The sequence below is a fragment of the Anser brachyrhynchus genome (genome assembly GCF_964034855.1).
Source record: "Anser brachyrhynchus genome assembly, chromosome: 6".
Taxonomy (NCBI): Eukaryota; Metazoa; Chordata; class Aves; order Anseriformes; family Anatidae; genus Anser; species Anser brachyrhynchus.
Genome location: NC_137700.1, coordinates 36,995,033 through 37,014,329, shown reverse-complemented (window position 1 = coordinate 37,014,329; position 19,297 = coordinate 36,995,033). Strand labels below are relative to the sequence as shown.

The window sequence follows — 19,297 nt, the reverse complement described above, 5'->3', positions numbered from 1 at the left end:
ACCAGCTTCTTGCCATAAAATTAGTTTCCTGAGACTGAAGAACATACTGTTATTATTAATATTAGCATAGCTGTCAGAAGCCCAAGCTTTATGATTGCTGACTACTTCAGGGATCCGTGACCATTATTAGGGGTGCTGGCTAAGTCTAAGTTACCATTTTAAAATAAATGCTACCGTCTTCAAATTCCATTACCAGTAGAGTTTGAATTACATCTACTCTCAAAATAATATATATATATATATATAAATGAGCAGAAGCAAGTGATGTTTTGGTGGTGGTGTTTTTTTTGTTTGTTTGTTTGTTTTGTTTCTTGTTTGTTTGTTTGTTTTCCCATATACTCTGTTCACAAATCTAGCCAATTTAAGATGACTGCATTTTCTGATGGGGTCCTATTTAACAGAGAGACAAAACATCGGCACACCGTAAGGGTAGGGACTGTAAAAGATGTGTTACTCATAGAACTCAGACTGTCAAACACAGGGAGGATGAATCTGGATGAAAAATTATGTCCTATTACTTGGACTCTTGAACCCTCTTATAACAAAGATATTTTATACAGACATCTTCTGAAAGATGTATAAACTACTGTTGTCCATGAAAGCCTGTAACAGCTAAGCTTACGTGTCATCCATATTTTCCAATCCACTTCTGCATTACAAGAAATGGAGATGTGTGGCGTAGTCTTCCAATAATTCAACAGGAAAATATCCAAAATTTGTGTGCCAGTATAGAACGACTACTGACTTCTGAGAAAAAAATGGTGGCTGTCCATGTTGCACCTGATAACAGCTCTATTTGTGGAAACAGCTCTTAGCTGAAGATGTCCTATATCACCATTTTTCCAATGATCACTTATGCAGCTTTGCCATATTTCTGCTTCTCCTTTGATGTCAAGGACAAAAAGATCTTATAGCTAAATAAAATGCTTTTAGCATCAGGAAATTTAAATGCATTTTCCCAAGTGTTGCAGAGAAACAGTGTTATTGAGAAAGCACCCAGCTGTGTCCCTCCAGCCATTATGGATGGAAGAGAGGGGCACTGAGTAATGGGAACATAGAGCATAATTTTACAAAGAAAATACTTCTTTAAAGAGAGCAGAACTTCATGCATAGTTTCTACATAGTTTCAATGACTCATAAGTAATTCTCTGTCACCTAGTGCTGAAGAGCTTGGATTCTGAGGTCATTAGGCTTACCAGTGACAAAACTAAAATGGGTCACTGGGTAGTTGCTGATTGAGAGTTATCTCAGACCAACACATCTTCAGGAAGTTGCTGCATGGACACAACCTTCACATATCCTTTTTTTCAGAGTCAGAAAATCACATTTCAAAAGAGGATATTTTGTGTTAGGATCACCAGGGATTTATTAAAGTTTAGAAAAAGAGTCAAAAATTGCTGAATAGATAACACATAATAAAAGTACTTTAGGAAGTAACTGTAAGCCCCTGATCCAAACAAATAACTACATGCTGGGATGCACAGTTTTCTTTCTTGTACATGTAAAAATATTGAAGAGAACTGAATGCAAAAATGGACATAGTATAGGTGACTTGGACAGGAATACAGTTCCTTCTGCTATAGAAAATGCAATAGTAAGTGGAGTAATTTTAGCACCCAAAGCCAAACCTTCACAGTGAAAGACATAAAATAATCTTAACTCCAGTGCCAACATAGCAGTCATAAAAGAAGAGTGGTGAAATTCATATGAGCACAGTTTGAAATATCAATTACAAGGGAAGCAAGGTCATGATTTCTGCTTCCTTAAGAACTCATTCTTTACATAATCTATTCTTTACAAATCACAAGGAATAGTGTAGATACAGGGGACTGGTACTCAGATTGTATATGAATCATGTTAGATGTGCTGAAGAGAGTGTTTAGCCCTCTGCTAAAGTACTCTGTAAAGGCATATGTTATCTTACTTATTCATACGAACAAAATACCTCTCATGAAAGCTGCAATAATTTCCTTAACTCTTACAGGATTAAATGAAAACTTTAGTGGTGAATTGATATAAAATATCACTATGCTTTTAACCAACATGTTATGACCAAAGCAGCACAACTGCAGTCATCGAAAGAACTGCAGCACAAACAGTTCAGAGTCTAGACCAATTGTGCACAGGCCAGCATCCTGTGATATCCAAACCCCTTCACTGGAACACAGGACTAGCTGTCTAATCACCACAGAAACATAAAGGTGGCTAATTCAGGAACATTAATTTTCAAATGGTCTAGAAGTTCTTCAGAGACCACCTAGAATAGTTCCCTATTCCTAACCAGAACTCTAATCCATCATCATTATCTCGAACCTCCCAAAGAGCCCTGTCACATCATAAAAGTAACATCATTTATGTAAGGATTATCATCCTCTAAATGGATGTTCTCTGATATGGTAATAGACTGATTGCAACCACCTTTGCATATAGTGAATGTGAAATCTACTCACAGATGTAGATGTAAAAGGTCATTGGTATGAGAATTGTGAGGCGATGCAGTACTAGTCTTAGAAATTAGAACCTCTGGATAGGAACAACCCATTACTTCCTTCTCTTAATCTTAAATCCTAAGATCCTAAGGCCAATAGATTTTAAAAAAAAAAAATCTATTATATACAGAATCATAAACTTTACATAGAAAACTAAATTAGTGTTCTCTGAAAAGTTCCCTACTCCATTTATCTTTTGAAAACCTTATCTGTTTACAGTGCACCAAATAATAAATTAATGGGGGTAACATGAACTTCACTTATTTCCTTGTAGAAGAACAAATCACAGCATGAAAACGTTGAAGGATAAATAATAATCTTGTCAATTTAGGAAGGCAAATGCAGAGGATAATATTACAATCCTGAAACATTGTTTCTGTAGCTGAAGCTTAGCATTCTTTTTCCTCCGCATAAAATTGAAGTGAACTCATTTCTAGGTGGAAGAAGTTTTTAAAGAGAAATTAACAGGACAGAAGATGAATGTAATACTCAAGCACCATCACCTGAGACCAATGAATTTCCATATGCCTCAAAAATAAATATATATAAAAAAGAAAAAAACCTGAGGTTTTGAAGTTCTACAAATTTGAAGTTCTACAAATTTATCTTTGGACACCTTGTAACATATTTACAGCTAACTTTCACATCTGATTGTGAAAAGCCTAGCTATAGCCAAAACCTGGTCATCCACATTAAAAACACCTGATTGATGCAGGGGACTCAGTCTTTACGAATGCAGTGATAGTAATGGTAATTAAATGGTAATTAAAAATATTGCTAGAACTTCTGGCAAAAAATACATCACTGTATCGATTTTTTTTAGTCTGCCACACATTCCAGAAAATACTAAAAAAAAATGATTTCAATAAAGTCAAAGAATAAAAATTCCAACCACATACACCTAATATTAACTCTGAAGTTTGTAATGTTGCAGTGCAATGCAGACATTAAACCTTTTAAGATAGTCAGAGGCTAAGAAAGTTAATGATTACAAATAAATATCTAGGTACGTATATACATAGATACTTGTATGTCATCACATCACATGATGACATACAAGTTTCTGTGTACAAACATTTGTATTTTTTTATGTACACATTGAAAGGCATAAGACATATCACAAATTTACATGTATGTTCAATAATGTTAACTTCAGACTTAAAACTGACAGTCTAAAGTCTATCTCATTTGAGAAAGGAAGAAGAAAGCCTCTCAACCTCCAAAAGTACAAACATCATAATGTAACTCCTCTACAAAGAAAACACTATGTAATATTATGTAAATAATACTATTTGTACAATTTCTTTACAAGTGAAATTTGACTTCAATGCAGAGCTGTCTACATCTCCATAAGCACAAAACAATTGTACTAACCTGTATTTTGATTGGCCATGAAAAATTACTGACATAGACATAGAAAGTGATGTTTGGGTTGCTCCGAAAGTTAAATTTTTCGCAAGAAAAGCTGTCTCTGTATTCCTTAATATTAGCCTTAGAAACAACAGGAATCTCTTCTCCAGATATTGTTCCTGCTAAAAAAAAACAACAACAACATGCATATATATATATGTTATATATATATGTATGTGTATATATATATATACACACACACGACAAACATTAGTCATCATAAAAAGGGTGAAAGTAAACTGGCACAGGAAACATTCTTGAATTGCTTTTAGTGTCTGCATTATACAACTTTAATCACACTTTATTACAGTTTACATGGTACAACAGCTATGTTTCATATATGTAAAGAGAATTTATGAAAACTTACTCTGGTTTCAAATAATCATGAATGAAACATAAAATTGATAGAATTTACATGAACTTTAGAATAAAGTTATTATGGTCAGCTAAACAGCTAATATAGTGTATTCTAGTAATTTATATTCCATTTCAATAAAAACTCATAGGTTCCTGTTGACTAAATTAAAATAAAGGAATAAATAAAATTTGCAAACTGTGATATGTTAAGATATAGAATACAATACAGAAATAAAATACAGAATAAAATACAGAAATACATCTATGAAGAAATTTATGAGTTGATGCAAGACTCTGAACCTTCTTTAAATAGGTTTTTATTTTTTACTTTAGTACAATTTCATTGAAGCATCATGCTTCTCCTTGGATGTATTTTCAGAAAGTCAATAGAACCAATTCGAGAAACTGTCTAAATAAAGCTTTTCTTCCTTCCTATTAAAACAAAAAGGAGTAATGGGGCTGAAAGTTGGAGAAAAATAGATAAGCAGCTCCTTTTATCAGCATACACAGACGAACTTTATTGTTTGATATCAATGTTAAGGTTAATAATTAAATTTTTAGCTTGAACACTGAAACAAAGAAATTAAAATCTCAGTCTCTACAGTAGTTAAGGAAGCAATTTATCTTAATTAAAATCACAGCATTTCATAACACTGTCATTTAAAAAAATTAAATAGACTACAAGCTTTTCCTACCAAAGTCATTTTAATTGAATAGGAGAGAAAGTTAACATATTAATGAAGCTTTGTTCAAATTGCAAATTATCATCTGAGTTTTAAATAATATAATTAATAATGGCATAATGATAATGGAAAAAGAATATATTTTGTAAAGTTTTATTATCAAAATTAGCAACAGAGACAATTGGGTTAAAACAGCATAAGGGATCATGAAATCATACGGGAAAAAGACATCATACCAAAATTCACCCTTACCTGTAGAGCCAATAGACCATGTAATATTGAGGTTGAAGTTGTTTGATGCATTAATTGATATATCCAAATTTTTATTTGACTGGGTACAAAAAACAAGATACGTTGAAGTTAACAAAATATATCAGAATGTATTTGAATATAGATCCAGTGCACAGAAACAAATACAGGCTTCCAATCATCTACCATTTTTCAGTTAAAATAGACACACTAATATACAGTCTTCCAAGACAAAGGCAATTGTCTCTTTTGCTTTGATAAGGATAGGTCACAAGTAAGAATATTCACCAGTTATCTTTTCAGATTGCGAACCACATAGTGAAATAATTGTCTTTGCAAAATTAAAGAAAAAAATGCATGGCATAAAATACATTTTGATTACAATTCATAAACGATCTTTTTCATCTGCTAATAAACATTCCTTAACTGAAGGGTATGCTTCTTTAATTCATCTCAGAAAGATATTAGAACTTGTCATTCATGGCAACAATAATAAAATAAACCAGCTGATAAACTTTTGCAGTTGATCTGTGCTCGTCGATCTAGCATTTAGAAATTTTTCTCACCAAATGCACACGAATATTTTCAGTTTCCAAAAAGATTTGAAATATTTCTAATATCTTATAGGCACTTGACAGACTTTTCATTATGATAAAATATAATGGAAATCTCAGTCATGACTCTTCAAAGCTTGTCTAAAGTTAATCATATTTTCTTACCTGCTCTGGATTTGCTATGAAGTTTATGGCAGTGTGATGGCGATCATCCTCTTGTAATAAGCTGAAGGTAAACTGGTAATCAATCAAAAGGCTGTCTGTGGGCAAAACAGAATGCAGAAATAAAATAGATTCAAGTGTGCATATATTAATAAAACGTTATGCAAGCACTTAGAAATTCACTGTTCACTTTTATTTTAAAAAGCACAGGGTAATCTAAAAGTCAGAAGTATTCATATGACATTTGTACTACAAATTTTTCCTTCAAACTATTAAAGAAACAGAGGCAAGAAAACTGCCATGCTGTTTCTATCTGTTCCATTTCTGCACTCAACATCAACAGTACCCCTCAATGGCCACCTCAAGTTGGCTTAAGTACAGAAGGGAGAAAGGACCCAAGCCATGCTTAACCCTTCCTGAAATGACAATAAAATGATTGCAAACAGTTGGAAGACAGAGATTTTGAGCCAGCCCACGGTGTTCCTGAAGACGGAGGAATTAAATTACGTCTTAGCTGGGTTATAGCTCTAGAAACAACTGTAAAGGAACTTTCTGGAGATGTGGGCTGCATTTGTCAGGGTGAATCAGGTTTCCAGCACCTCCGTAATGCAAGAAAAAGACCCCAGCAACAGGGATTACTATCGCTGAAATTCATAGAGGGGTCATGGAGAGTCCCAGAATACATTGTTCAGGGCAATCAGACAGTCAAGAATCACCAGAGCTCTCAGAGAGTTATTATATAAATATATTATATTTATTATATAAATTGTACTGCAGTTTAATAATCCTTGTGCAACAGGAAGCAGAGGTGGGTAGGGTGGATCTTGAATGCTCTGTTAAAGGGCCAGATATCTTCAGATCTAAGAGAACTCTTTGACCAATATGGCCCTGCAAAGATCAAAAGATTCCAGCTTTTCCTCTATTACGGCAAATAAGGAGGTGCCTTATAAGTGTAAATTTACATGATTCAGATTAGTATTTTCTATGTGTGAAAATATGATTAGACCAAAATTATCTTAGACACTAAATCCTAGTGAATAATTCTGATGCCCTATTTTAACCCTCTCCTGATAAGATTGTACTAGCCACCAACACTACACTAGCAGAGCATTACAAATAATAATAAAAAAGTGATCATAAAAACAAAATCAGTAAATACAAAGAGTGACATTTTAAGTCAAAAGCAGAATAAAGCAGTGTCAGCCTTTTGTTGGACTCAATAGCGTGCTTACTGCTGACAATCACCTTTTCTGCTGCAACACATCATCTGAAAACATACACTCTTGTATCCCATGGGAAGTCTGACACAGAAGGAGGAAAAAAACTTACTGATCAATGAAGTGTGAATACAGTCCAATGTATTGTCCTAATAATTGAAGAAAATACTATTTTTTTCAGAGTATGGAAAGAAAATAAGAGAACTACATGAAAGGAATTACAGTCACCACATTTCAATTAATCAAATAAAAATAAATTAATTTTATTATCAAACAAATGCCTTAGACAATGAGTTTTGATTAGGTATTTGAAAGCTTTTGAAGGTGAAAGATGAATATATATTATTTTTTAAATAATCATTTATTGATACTACTCTACACTTCTATGAGTATGCAAATAAAATTAAGAAAGCTTCAGTGACTTTATTAGTGACAATGTAACATATCTCTGTAGTAAGATTATTATTATTATGCCTATTACACAGTAACAGGACAACAAAAGATAGGAAGTAGAGACTGATCCCTATTAAAGGGATTAATAAATCCTTTCATAATCACAACTAGTAAGGCCAAAGGCCTGCAATAATTTGTAAATATGTTAAAATCTGACTTGGTTAACCTGGGGATCCATGAAATACAAATAACTGCTTTAGCACAGATCTTTGCAAATTGTTGTAAATATATTGTGGACTAGTACCACAGCACGCACTTCCACAGAAATTCTGGCTACTACAAAGGCTACATGTAAGTAGGCCTTCAGGACATGGTACGGTTGATTTCTCACAATATAGAGCAAATTTTTAAATGCCATGGTTTTCCTCTAAGCCTAGGTTGTGCCCTCTCAGAGATGCAGAATGTCAGCCAAAAACCAACAGTGATATATGTTTAAGACATCATAAGACAAAACCAAGATTAGAAACATGACTCCTGTCACCCAACCATTAAAAAAAAAAGAAGCACTTAAGTTTAAAAACTTAAAAGTTATTTAATCTCAAAAAAAAAAAATCCTTTTTTTTTTTTTCCTGTTTTTAAACAAATTAACTAACTAAAAGCAACAACAACAAAACACGCCCCTCTGTTTCACATGCTAAAAGCCAAGGAGTTAGGAACACATTTTTCAAAAACTGCAGGGAAGGCTCTTCCAATGATAAAAGATGTTAAACTAGAGAGATCGCCATAACTTTACCATCTGTAACCTCCCCCCCCCCCCCCTTTTTTTTAGTCACTAAACAATTGAAATAATAAATCATGAAAAACAGAGTTGGTTATGCATAGCATCTTTTACACTCAAGATGTCCCAAAAAATTTTATGGAGCTATTGATTAGCAATCACTCCATTACTAGTATCAAAGACAGTTATATATCCCATGCAGTAGCCGTTATCTCCTTTGTACTACACAGACAACATCACCTGTGATTCTCAAAAAGAGTTCTAAGAGTAGATACACAGACCTTACTCTGTGATCCTTCAAAGGTGCCATAGCACCTTTCACTTACGGCAAGCCAGCCTTATAAAGTGGGAAGAGATTTCCACTATTCAGAAAGAGCACATTTCTGAGTACTAATGAATACAAATTATGAAGTTTTTATTTCACAGAGACCTGCAACAAAGAGGGCAACAAATCATCAGACCTATCTTGGCCACAAAGTGGATGCTTGCGAAGTAGAACTATGTATCTCTTCACAGATGATTCAAATTCAGGGAAGACACCTGGAATGTACAAGACTTGACCATGACAAAGAGCACTGCCTAATGCAGTTGCATGACTCAAGAGTGAAAATGAAAGAGATGATACTACGAAAACACTCCTTTATATCTTTCTGAGGGCTGCAAAAGTATGTTGAAGAAGTTTCTTTTTCCTCACAGCTTGGAGAAAGGTTTATTTTCATAGTGAGGATTCTTCTGGTTAGCCAAAACTTTGAGCAAGATTTGCCCGGATCTATTCCTTCAATCAAACATCCCACATACCTGTATGGCTCTAAAGCTAGATTTTATTAGAGTAGAAATTGGAAGAACTAATTTAAGAGGAAATTCAAAGTGAGAGTAGAAATTAAAAGGGACTGTAAAGAAGTCACTCCTCTACCTATTGCATCTGCATCTTATTCTAATTCCTCCCTCTCCTCTAGGTTTCACCTTCTCCAGACAACGGGCAGAACAAACAACTTTCCTTTGCACTGCCAAGCCCCATCCTGAACATAAAACCTAATAAATAATCTATGTTAATGCTGTGTAAATGCACATAAACTAAGCAGTTACTCAGTACATCACACCACATTTCCCAATTCATAGTGCCATTCAGTCTAGACAGCTTATCTTGTAAATATATACAAAATTTAAAGTGAAATTTAATTGTATAAGTATGACTTGTTCTGAATAGTTAAATGTACAAACAACTAAATGGATAATAGCCGTTTATAACACACTTAAATAGTTATGTAAAGTACATTCAGTACATACTGTTGACATATAGTTCCATGTATTTAATGTCAGGAATTTAGAGAAGCCTGAGATTTTACTCCATATATTTTTCTTTCTCCTGTAAACTTTGATCAAGCCGACCATGAGTATTTTTACCCTTTAGACAAACACGAGACATTTCATAAGTGTTTCTGTTTATAAAGACACACTCACATATAACAGATTGCTTCAATCAGGAAATAAATCTATCACAGCTATACAGAAATTAAGAAATCTCACTGCATTTACATTGCAGCACAGGATGAAAACAAAAGCACAATACAAATAGTAAACACAATCACCTGCTATATAAGCAACACCTGATAAAAGCAATATTATAATTTTCATCTGGCTGATCTATATAAACAACAAGGTTCCAAGTCTTTTCAAAATCTGATGAGCACTGAAACTAAAATAAACAAATGCAACCAACATTTCTGTAAGAGATAGAATTCAAAATATTATCAATGAGCATTAAATTTCAGAACTTAAACATACAAGTTAATAGAATGATTTCAGTGAATTATAAAAGAAAATGCTTGACTCTCCAGAAGTACAACTGATACACTAATTTGTTTTGATGGTGGTTTCATTTTTCCGTAAGAAAAAATGGAGTTACATTTATTAGTTTTTCTTAAGATATCTTTATTTTCACATATCTTTTTACATATGGATTTACACTTGATGATTTAAACAGAAATTAATTTTTAAAAATCTAGACAATGAATCCCACCTTTGTTCAAAACACATTTCCTCAATCTAGATTTAATTCTCAGCATGTTTTTAATTCACAAAGTGTTAATTAGCTATAATGATTTTCTAAAGACAGCAGGTAGTTAACTATGTTGACCACTGCATAGATTCTCCTCAGAACTATGGAAAAATGTTAACAACATTACAGAATGACTGTTGCATTCTTTTATTTTTAAAAAGGGAACAAAAAGAATTTACCTGAAATATATCAACTTTCTAACAGTTATCTGTTTTTCTAAACAGCTCCAGTCTTTTGGAAATACTATACAGTAGACTGTTTCATTTTAGTTTTAGATTGTTTCAGTACAATGTTAATATCCAACTTCTCTTTTTCTTTTTTTTTGCCATCAATATCCTTCATGCTTACATCTTCACACACAATATTTTTGAAGTAAAAATAAATAAAAATAATTGGTTTTTTTTGAATGTATGTTCAGAGTTTCCCCACACCAATGGGTGAGAGAAAGTCACTGAGACATTATCACATAAAAGAAGTAATCCCACCACTTCGAGCTGTGAAATGATTGTAAAATGCCTAGCATGTTTGGTCTGCAGTCCAGACCTTCACCTCAAATCTGATACAAGATACAGGTGACTCAAGTGCCAGGCAGAAAGAATTTAAACAGCCACATACTAGGGTATCACCCGTAACTCCCCCTGAACTTCAGTGTCTAAATGTTTAGGAAATATTCCTGACAGAAAAGTTCTTGAGGACCTAGAAATCTCCTACACAAACACATCGAGCCCACATCCCACCACCACATGCTGTATTTTGAATCTAAAATCTTGAGTCAAAGCTTCTCAAGCAGCCAGCCCAGTACTCAGCTATGAAGCTCAGCTTCTGCAGAGTTCAGCCACTACGGTGCTGCAGCACAACCTCCTCTTCAGAGATCTCACCATGTTGCACACTCCCTTCTTGTTGGTAGTATTAAAACCAGCTCTTCCCATTTTTGCTTAGCAAGTTGTGTGTCACTGTCATCTTAGTGTAGGCAAGGGAGGAGCAGCAGCAGGACTCAAATCTCTAGGGAAAAAGGATTCAGTTTGCACACCCATGGAAAGAGGCAAGAGGAAGTCAAATGACGCAGGCACTCAGCAGGCAGAGGGGAGTCTTACAGTCTAATTTCTGTTCCCAAGCCCACTCCTTCATTCTGTATTAAAAAATCCTTGAATAGATGAAGATTGAATTATAAAATAGAAAAAGAATGTTGGGAGATAAGACCACAATACAATCCTGACATCAACGGTCAAATATAACAAGGACTTATGGTTATTGAGCCTTTTCCTACCTCTATTTTGAAGTTTCCAAAGCCATTTACTGCTTTCACAGTCAAAAGAAATTATTAAAATCACGTCAAAATGTCAGTAATGAGCACATGTGAGAAGACAACAATAATTAGGCAAAGTCACTCAATTAAATGAGAAAATAAAATTTTAAAGCAATAGTATAATCCTAATATTGCTGTTAATTTTCAAGACAATGTTCTCTTTCCAAAAGCCATAACTTCCAACATGGCTAATATGGCTTAATATGGGAGTTTTATGCTCACATCCAACAGGGAATGGGCCTATTCTGATACTCGAGCTTTTATGTTAAAAGAAAACTGTGTTTTCTAAAATGCCAGATTGTTTCCAAAAGAACAAAGGCTGGACAGAAACATTTAGATATTTTAGTGAAGTTTTACTTCACTGTTTCTGAGTGCCGCTAAAACCCTCTAAGAATATATAATTATGATATTATTTGAGAAAATGGATATGTGTAATGTAACTTAGTGATAAAGTTATGTACCAAAAGGTATGCTAAAGAGGAATATCAAGACTGTAAAATGAACCACTACAATCAAGGTTGCCTGTAAATTATTTTTGGGTGAGCGCTCACTTAATGGGCAGCTATTCAGCACTTTGTTCTATGCTCAGTACTCAGTGCTGGGCCCATGCCTCATTTACTACACACTACACAAACCCTCTTCTAAAGACCGAATTAATTTTTAATGTGGCTTTCTATAGTATTCATCACTATCATTTTCTGAGTTCTTCAGAAAAGTTAATGAATTTGTTATAACATTACTGTGAGATGAGCAGGCACTATTAGTCCCATTTTATAGGGCAGGAAATGAAACAAAAGAGACCAAGGACAAAAATATCTATTAATTGTGAGTTGCCAATCCAAAACACTTAGAAGTTTAATTTTTCATAATATTTCAAATTATATAACACTACATATGATCATTCTTATTTTGCAGCTCCTTCCATCACTCACTGTGATTCTTTCAACTTTTGCAACATAATAGGAAAGGAACATACACATTCATCTACATGATCACTGATTTCTACCTCACAAACAGTTCCACTCTGTGTATTGTGGAGGGGAAGAGTATATAGCCATGATATTAAAAATTGTATAATACTGCCCTACTAAAAAAGCAAATCAAAAATAATCATGCTAATGACCTTTATTCTTCTACTTTACTGGCATCCACTGCCTATGTAGCACATTTCAGTACGGGAATTTTATTAAGTAACTTTAAGAATCAGGCTGGAGTAAATTCTAGGAAATTGCTTTTCTTTTTGAGTTGCTTCTCCCTTTCCCCAGGTCCTTCCAATAAAGCACCCCAGTTCACTTCTGCCAGCAGGGAGGAAAGAATGAACCTGAGTTCCCAGCAAGGGAGCAAAATATATACAACTCAACACAATCATGGGTCTTGTAACTTTTTATTTTCAGTATTTTGACCCCCAAAATTAAAGTTTTGGGAAAGTTCTAAGTCAAAAGTACTGCAGTGCATAACATACAGCCATAGAGTGTGCTACCAGACCCACACATAACAAAGCCTAATGCCTTTCAATGCAACTGTCTGATTCATTCCATTGTCCTTATCTGTCACTCTCTGCCTCATTTTCACTGTTATATTAAAATGTTGATGTCCAACATTGCTTCTCCATTGTGACAAAAAGTCATGTTCTATAAATGTTGAAGATCATTTGATTTTCACCTGATCAATGACTGATTTTCCATACTTTTTCCTGATAACTTATAATCACAATTAAAGCGTGCTGAAAAGCATGCTAAGGGACACCAAAAGCTGCCAGAGCAACCTTACTTCAGAGGGAATCCCTATAGCCAACTTGAAATTATGGTGGATAGATAGTCACTGAATTTGTAGTAAGAGATGATACACCTGTAAGAGTGGTAGCCACGAAACATAAAATCAAAATGTTTACTAGCAAAGGATGGGTAACAAAAATATGTGAAACCTCTTAATTCACTAAATAAATGTCTGGCCTACTCACAACTATGTACATATTAATAAAAACTTTTAAGATCACACTTAAGAAACTATATTTCAACCATTCATTCCCGCCAGTAACATTATTTCAATATCTTCTTTAAAGTAAAAGGCAAACAGGCAATTACATGCCTGAGTTGGTACATTTTCATGATAATTTTGCATGACCAAATTACACTAATATTATGAAAAGAAACCCCATAAAATACTACTGTTCTATTTTTTATTTCTTGAAATCACCTTTAATGTTAGAGTTTGAACACTCCCCCAACCCACCATGACTGCAACATCACAGTCATTCTACCCACATTTTTCTATTTAGGGAACTCTCTATTCATGGTGATTCTAGAAGTTATACTCTAACCTCTTCATTGTACAAACTGTTTGCCTCTCTCCTGCTCTTCCAAAGTGACTGCTCTCTATTTTCACTGAGAGTTTGTTGAGAACGGTTCTATTTATATTCATCTTTGTCAGCAAAAATGTTGCTTTGGAAACCAAGTTCCATTATCAAATGCTATAAATCAAGTTCATTTGTGACCAAAATAAGTTCCACTTGTATTACATCAAAGTTAGGGGGTTACCACCAGACCTATTTTCAGTCAGGATAATTGTTTTGAACTTTCAGAGCAGCTGTCTGATTCATTCCATCATCTGCATTGAACAGTCATCCACTGCCTCATTTTCATTGTTATATTAAAATATGTTGGTGTCCAACATTGCTTGTCCATTGTGACAAAACAAAAAGTCATTTACTGTGAAGTCTTTACTATGAAATAGCAAAATTTGCATTTTTTGCTATACATAATGAGAGTGGAATGAGTTTTATAAACCTCTAGCAATTACTATTTATATGCCTCTTTCCATGTAGAGAGGTTGTGTGACAATGAATTTCACAGAAGTTCAAAGTTTTAAAAAACATACAGCAACAACAAATCTGTGTTTCTTTTTAAAAAGATGAACTAGGCTAAAAAGCCCACAAAAAGACATAGGAACTACTGTCATAACCAGCAAATTGGGTAACTAAATATTATTTTAAACACAAATTGTTTCTCCTACAATATTTTTTTTTTTGGAAAGGCATAGTAAGCTGTCAATTTTGATCCTAACAGAGGGCCAGATACAGAAAAATCTGATCTGTGTTAAAATTTTACTCAATTAAATGTTGTTAATAGTCTAGGCTCACTCTACCTTAACTAAAACTTTCTGAAGACAATGGATGTTTTTCTAAGACAGATATTCTCAACAAGGAGGATGAGTAATCCTTGATTCTCTACTGACTATAGAAAGACCTAGAAGGCTAATTAAGTCTGGACATAGGTTTTAAAATGTAATTGTTGTAGGAGTAATTACATAGGTATGTAAATGTTATGGTAAGCAAGGAAAGACTTGTTATTGAAATCTAAAAGCTGAGGAACGGTTATAATTACCTTGGTTTCTTTAAGCATAGAGTTTAAAATGATCCATTTTTTTTTAAACCCCAGACCACAGCTAAATCTCAATTTTTTCACACATCTTTCACCGAAGTCTTAACTGAAAAGATTACAACAATTGATAGACGTTCTAGAGACAGCTGCAGACCCTTTAAAAGTTCTACACAGCACCATGGTCAACAAACAGAGTTTGGAAAGCAATGAACTAGAGAACTATGAACAAAGTATTAGAAAAATAAGTAACAACAAAGAAGAGTAAGTGTATCAATTGACAGTTCTTTACAAAACAGTTTTAGAGAAAAGTTCTAGATTTCTCTAATTATGGCGTATTTTAAAGCCCATGCCACAGGTATTATGTCTAGTCAAAAATGTAAGTATTATTACTTGATAGTAAGGACTGCTCTGTAAATGATCTTCTGTTTTGTCACAATGGGCAATCTTTTTTATATCTTAATTCTTGCAATATTCTTGAAGTGTTATAAAAATAGGAGAGAGCAAAGTACAAAAAGAACACCAAGAAAATATATCTCACATAAAAAGGGAAGACATTCCAACTTATTTCTATCTTAAATTTTCTTTGTGATCTAGATGCTTTGGATGCTTTAAAACATTTCCATTAATGTTCTAATTAACATGAAAAATTACTTTGCAAAATATTAGCATCAATGATCTCTAACTTGAGTCTAATTTTTCTTTAGATACATAGTTCACACATATTGAAAAGGTCTCTGATTTGCTCTTCTGACAACTGAAATGGAACATCTATGAAAATACAAAATTAAATTATTTTTTAAGTTTATTTTTTATTGCCAAAGAAGGATGTTTCTTGTCAAGGTTATTTTAAGCCTTGCTCTTATTATGTTCAGTGTATTATATAATCCCTATAAACAAGGTACTTTGTTTCCTTTTAGAAATAAAGGTATTTTTATTTTTAAAATGAATCAATGCCCATAAAACTACTTCAGGCATGTCAAATATGCAAAAAAATACTTAAAGAACTGCGCATGCTTTTGTAAATCTACATGCCCAAGTTTTCATACAACTTCAGTACATATTTTCATACAATCACTTTTACTTGGATTATTAGCATAGTTTCTATCCTGGCTCTTCAATAATTCAATGCAGACCTCAGCAATTAAAAAGTAACCTCTGGTTGATCAGGCATTACAAGGAGACAGAACATGTACTTTGCAAAATGGCTATAAATATACACAGATAAGTAGGTACTCCTTTAATATCTCAACATTTTCAAATTTTTTTCTCCATTTTTCTCATTATCTAGCTGAACTTTGCTTAAGAAGCCTTAAATCTACAGTCTCAAATGTCAGAACGTACTCCACATTGCTCAACTCTACATGATTTGTACAAAACACACAATGTAAATTGAAAGTTGAGATGTTTCAACTTTGCTGATATTCTTTGCTGTTTCTCAAACAATTTTAACGTGTTAGTTCCGAAGACTAAAATCCCTTACAGTAAATGAATCCAGACCACTTTCTGCAAAATTGTAGTTTATACTGAACAGAAATGCATGTTGTATACCTCAATGTCCAGTCTCCTGTATTTTAATGTCATGAATTGCAGGAAGTATTTGTATTGTAAAAAATGCTATGCTAAAGCACCATATTTGCACAACGGACAGCAGAATACTTTTGCATTAGAACTTTGAAAAGAAGATGCAAGATAACACCTTTTCATTTAAAATAAGATCAGGTATACTTAAAGTAAAATCTGCTGATTTAAATAATAAAATTCTTACTGTTTTTGGCTCATGCAAGGAATTGAGTGCCGATTCAGCAAAAAACATTGATGGAATATTAAAATTTCAATCGTTTATAAATGAGATTACATAGCTGCAATCATCTAGTCTGCACAGCTTTTAAATAGGAAGAAATACCTCAACTCTTGTTAGAGAGTACAGGCTAACAAGAAGAAATAAATCCAGATTCTTTTCCTCGCTCCCCATGAGTTTAGCTTGTAGGGTTGACAATTAAGTACAAAAAATAATAAAATGTTTGCTTAAGCTAACTAAATGGAAATGATAGAAGGAGGGAAAATGGACCCTGAAATGCTGTTTTTTCTGAACCCCAAAGCAGTGACCTAGTCTTCAGAGGAGATTTATTCTTTGCCTCAGAGAGGGAACCTTGGCCACTGTGGCAGGACTCACCAACTCCTTTCTGAAATAACTTCCAATACTTAATTTCCACCTCAAACAACTGTCTGACATTAAAAGTAATACTGTATTTTCTTAGCGCTATTTTTTTCTGTAAAACAGAAACTGGCTACAGCTGTGTTTTCATTAATTTAGGACACTTTTGGCCACGGAACAAAAGTATTGCTAATCAAAATGAACCAATGGAATAAAACTCTTCTCATTTATTGTTTTGTCAGATGAGTAGCTCCTACAGAACAATTTCCTTTTTTTTTTTTTTTCTTCAAAGATATCAGATACTGACTTTTTAACACAGGTCTTCTAGGAACTGGATTACCATGCAAAAATGAACATCAAACTACAATGAATACTATGACAGACTGTTTGCTCTTGCTATTTGAAAACCACTGATCATGCATATCACTTACATGATCCTATCATGCGGAGCAATCCATTACAACGAACATGAGCGAAGTAACAGTTGCATGATGAAATTTTACAACATCTTCCTCATCGGAATTTATTTTTTTCTTTCCATTATTTAGTCTACTGTTCATTTTAATAATGACCTCTCTTCATCTTATCTTTCATTAGCCGTTCCTAAAGCCTAATTCCTAAAGTTCTAACACTTCAAAATCTGTCTAGCCTTATTTTCATAAAACTATATATAAGTGGTATTCATTTCTACTCAAGACTAGCATTCTGAAATCGTCACTTCATTGACAAAGAATAAAAAAGTGTGATTTTTGCCCTTTTAAGATTTTTCTGCTCACATTTTTCACAGCTTGTTGTTTCTCCAAAATTATTCTAATGGCCGTGACACTCCCTTAAGGGGGTAACACAGTAGAGCATATTCATTTACTCATAAAAGTAAATATAAAAGGACAAATCAAATATATATACATATTACTTTTCTACCAGTGTATCTTCATACTCCCTGACAGAGACATTTTTCAAATTTCCCTTAACGTCTTGTTTGCTATTGTTTCTATTTTGCTAATGTGTATTGCTGCACTTTGACCTCATGCAGTTTGCTCTTCCATTTTATATCAGCATTACCATTTATATCAAGTGACTAGTAAATTACACTTTATTGTCAATGGGTTATATTTCCAGGATGTATTTTGAAACAATATTTACAATTCAAGCTGAGAAAAAGTGACAAACTAATAATAAGGTCTCACAGATTACTTTACAATATTCTGAAATTGAGCTGAGTTAGCCAAAGTCAAACTTGACGATATCCATATTTTAACATAATATAAATTTTCTTAAAGTTGATAAAATCCAAGGTTTTACTGTTTTCTTGAAGCAGAAGTGACCCTCTATTTACATGATCAGAGCTTTTCACCCATATACCCTTTAAGGACTTCACACTACTAATTCCAAAGCAGAAAATATTACTAAATATTCTCTTGATTTTTACAAACGTGTGCTAAGATTAGGTGGTTCAAGACTCAAGATATCTGAATAACATACCTAGTGATAAGAAGACAGTTGCATTAGGTGCTCAGCCTGTTATAATGAAAGACACTAAGCTATCCTTAACAGTTCATATCTGCCAGTGGTGAAAAATACTCAGCTGGCGTAGACAAGTTACCACATCTTTCAAAGAACTCCCAAAGGAACTAACAGAAATTCTGCTACAAACCATAAACCCCTTTCCCGTTGAAGTTAGGTTTTGTTTTTGTTTTTCTTCCTATTTCGATTGCTTCAAGATTTTACTACAGATCTTACCTCAAAGTCCCTCTGATCAAGAATTCTCTTTTCCCTGGGAAGTCAGCACTGGAAGCAATTCAACTGCAAACCCATCACAAAGGTAAAAGAGCTGGTTTTCCCTTCACTGACAGAAGGTAAACTAAAGGAACACTGATGGATCCTTTCCTATTCCATTTGCTTCCTACAACTTCAGGCTTGGGTACCTGAGGGGCTTCCCAGGTGTTTGAGCAGTGGCAGTCCCCATCTTTGTGGACATCTTAGGAAAAACAAATACAAACACAGCACACTGTAAGGATTCAAAAATAGCCATCCCTGTGAATCCCAGGTCAATACAGAGACTATGTAGAACATTGTGTATATGCAGATCTTTGCATCAGTTTCCT

At 33.7% G+C, this 19,297-nt stretch overlaps 1 protein-coding gene across 23 annotated transcripts in view; it reads right to left on the bottom strand.

Moving 5' to 3' along the window:
* The window catches only part of ATRNL1 (attractin like 1), a 519,237-nt gene that overhangs the window by 281,367 nt on the left and 218,573 nt on the right, over positions 1–19,297 (bottom strand). For 18 of the 23 annotated variants that reach the window (XM_080597609.1, XM_080597608.1, XM_080597584.1 and 15 more), the window contains 3 exons: positions 5,908–6,002; positions 5,192–5,270; positions 3,864–4,021 (listed from right to left, as the gene is read on the bottom strand). In XM_080597609.1, the coding sequence (XP_080453735.1) occupies positions 3,864–4,021; positions 5,192–5,270; positions 5,908–6,002 (332 nt within the window). Of the gene's footprint in view, positions 1–5; positions 2,923–3,863; positions 4,022–5,191; positions 5,271–5,907; positions 11,354–11,377; positions 19,171–19,297 lie in introns of those variants that run through there. The other 5 variants (XM_080597596.1, XM_080597595.1, XM_080597598.1 and 2 more) reach the window with 5 other exon arrangements.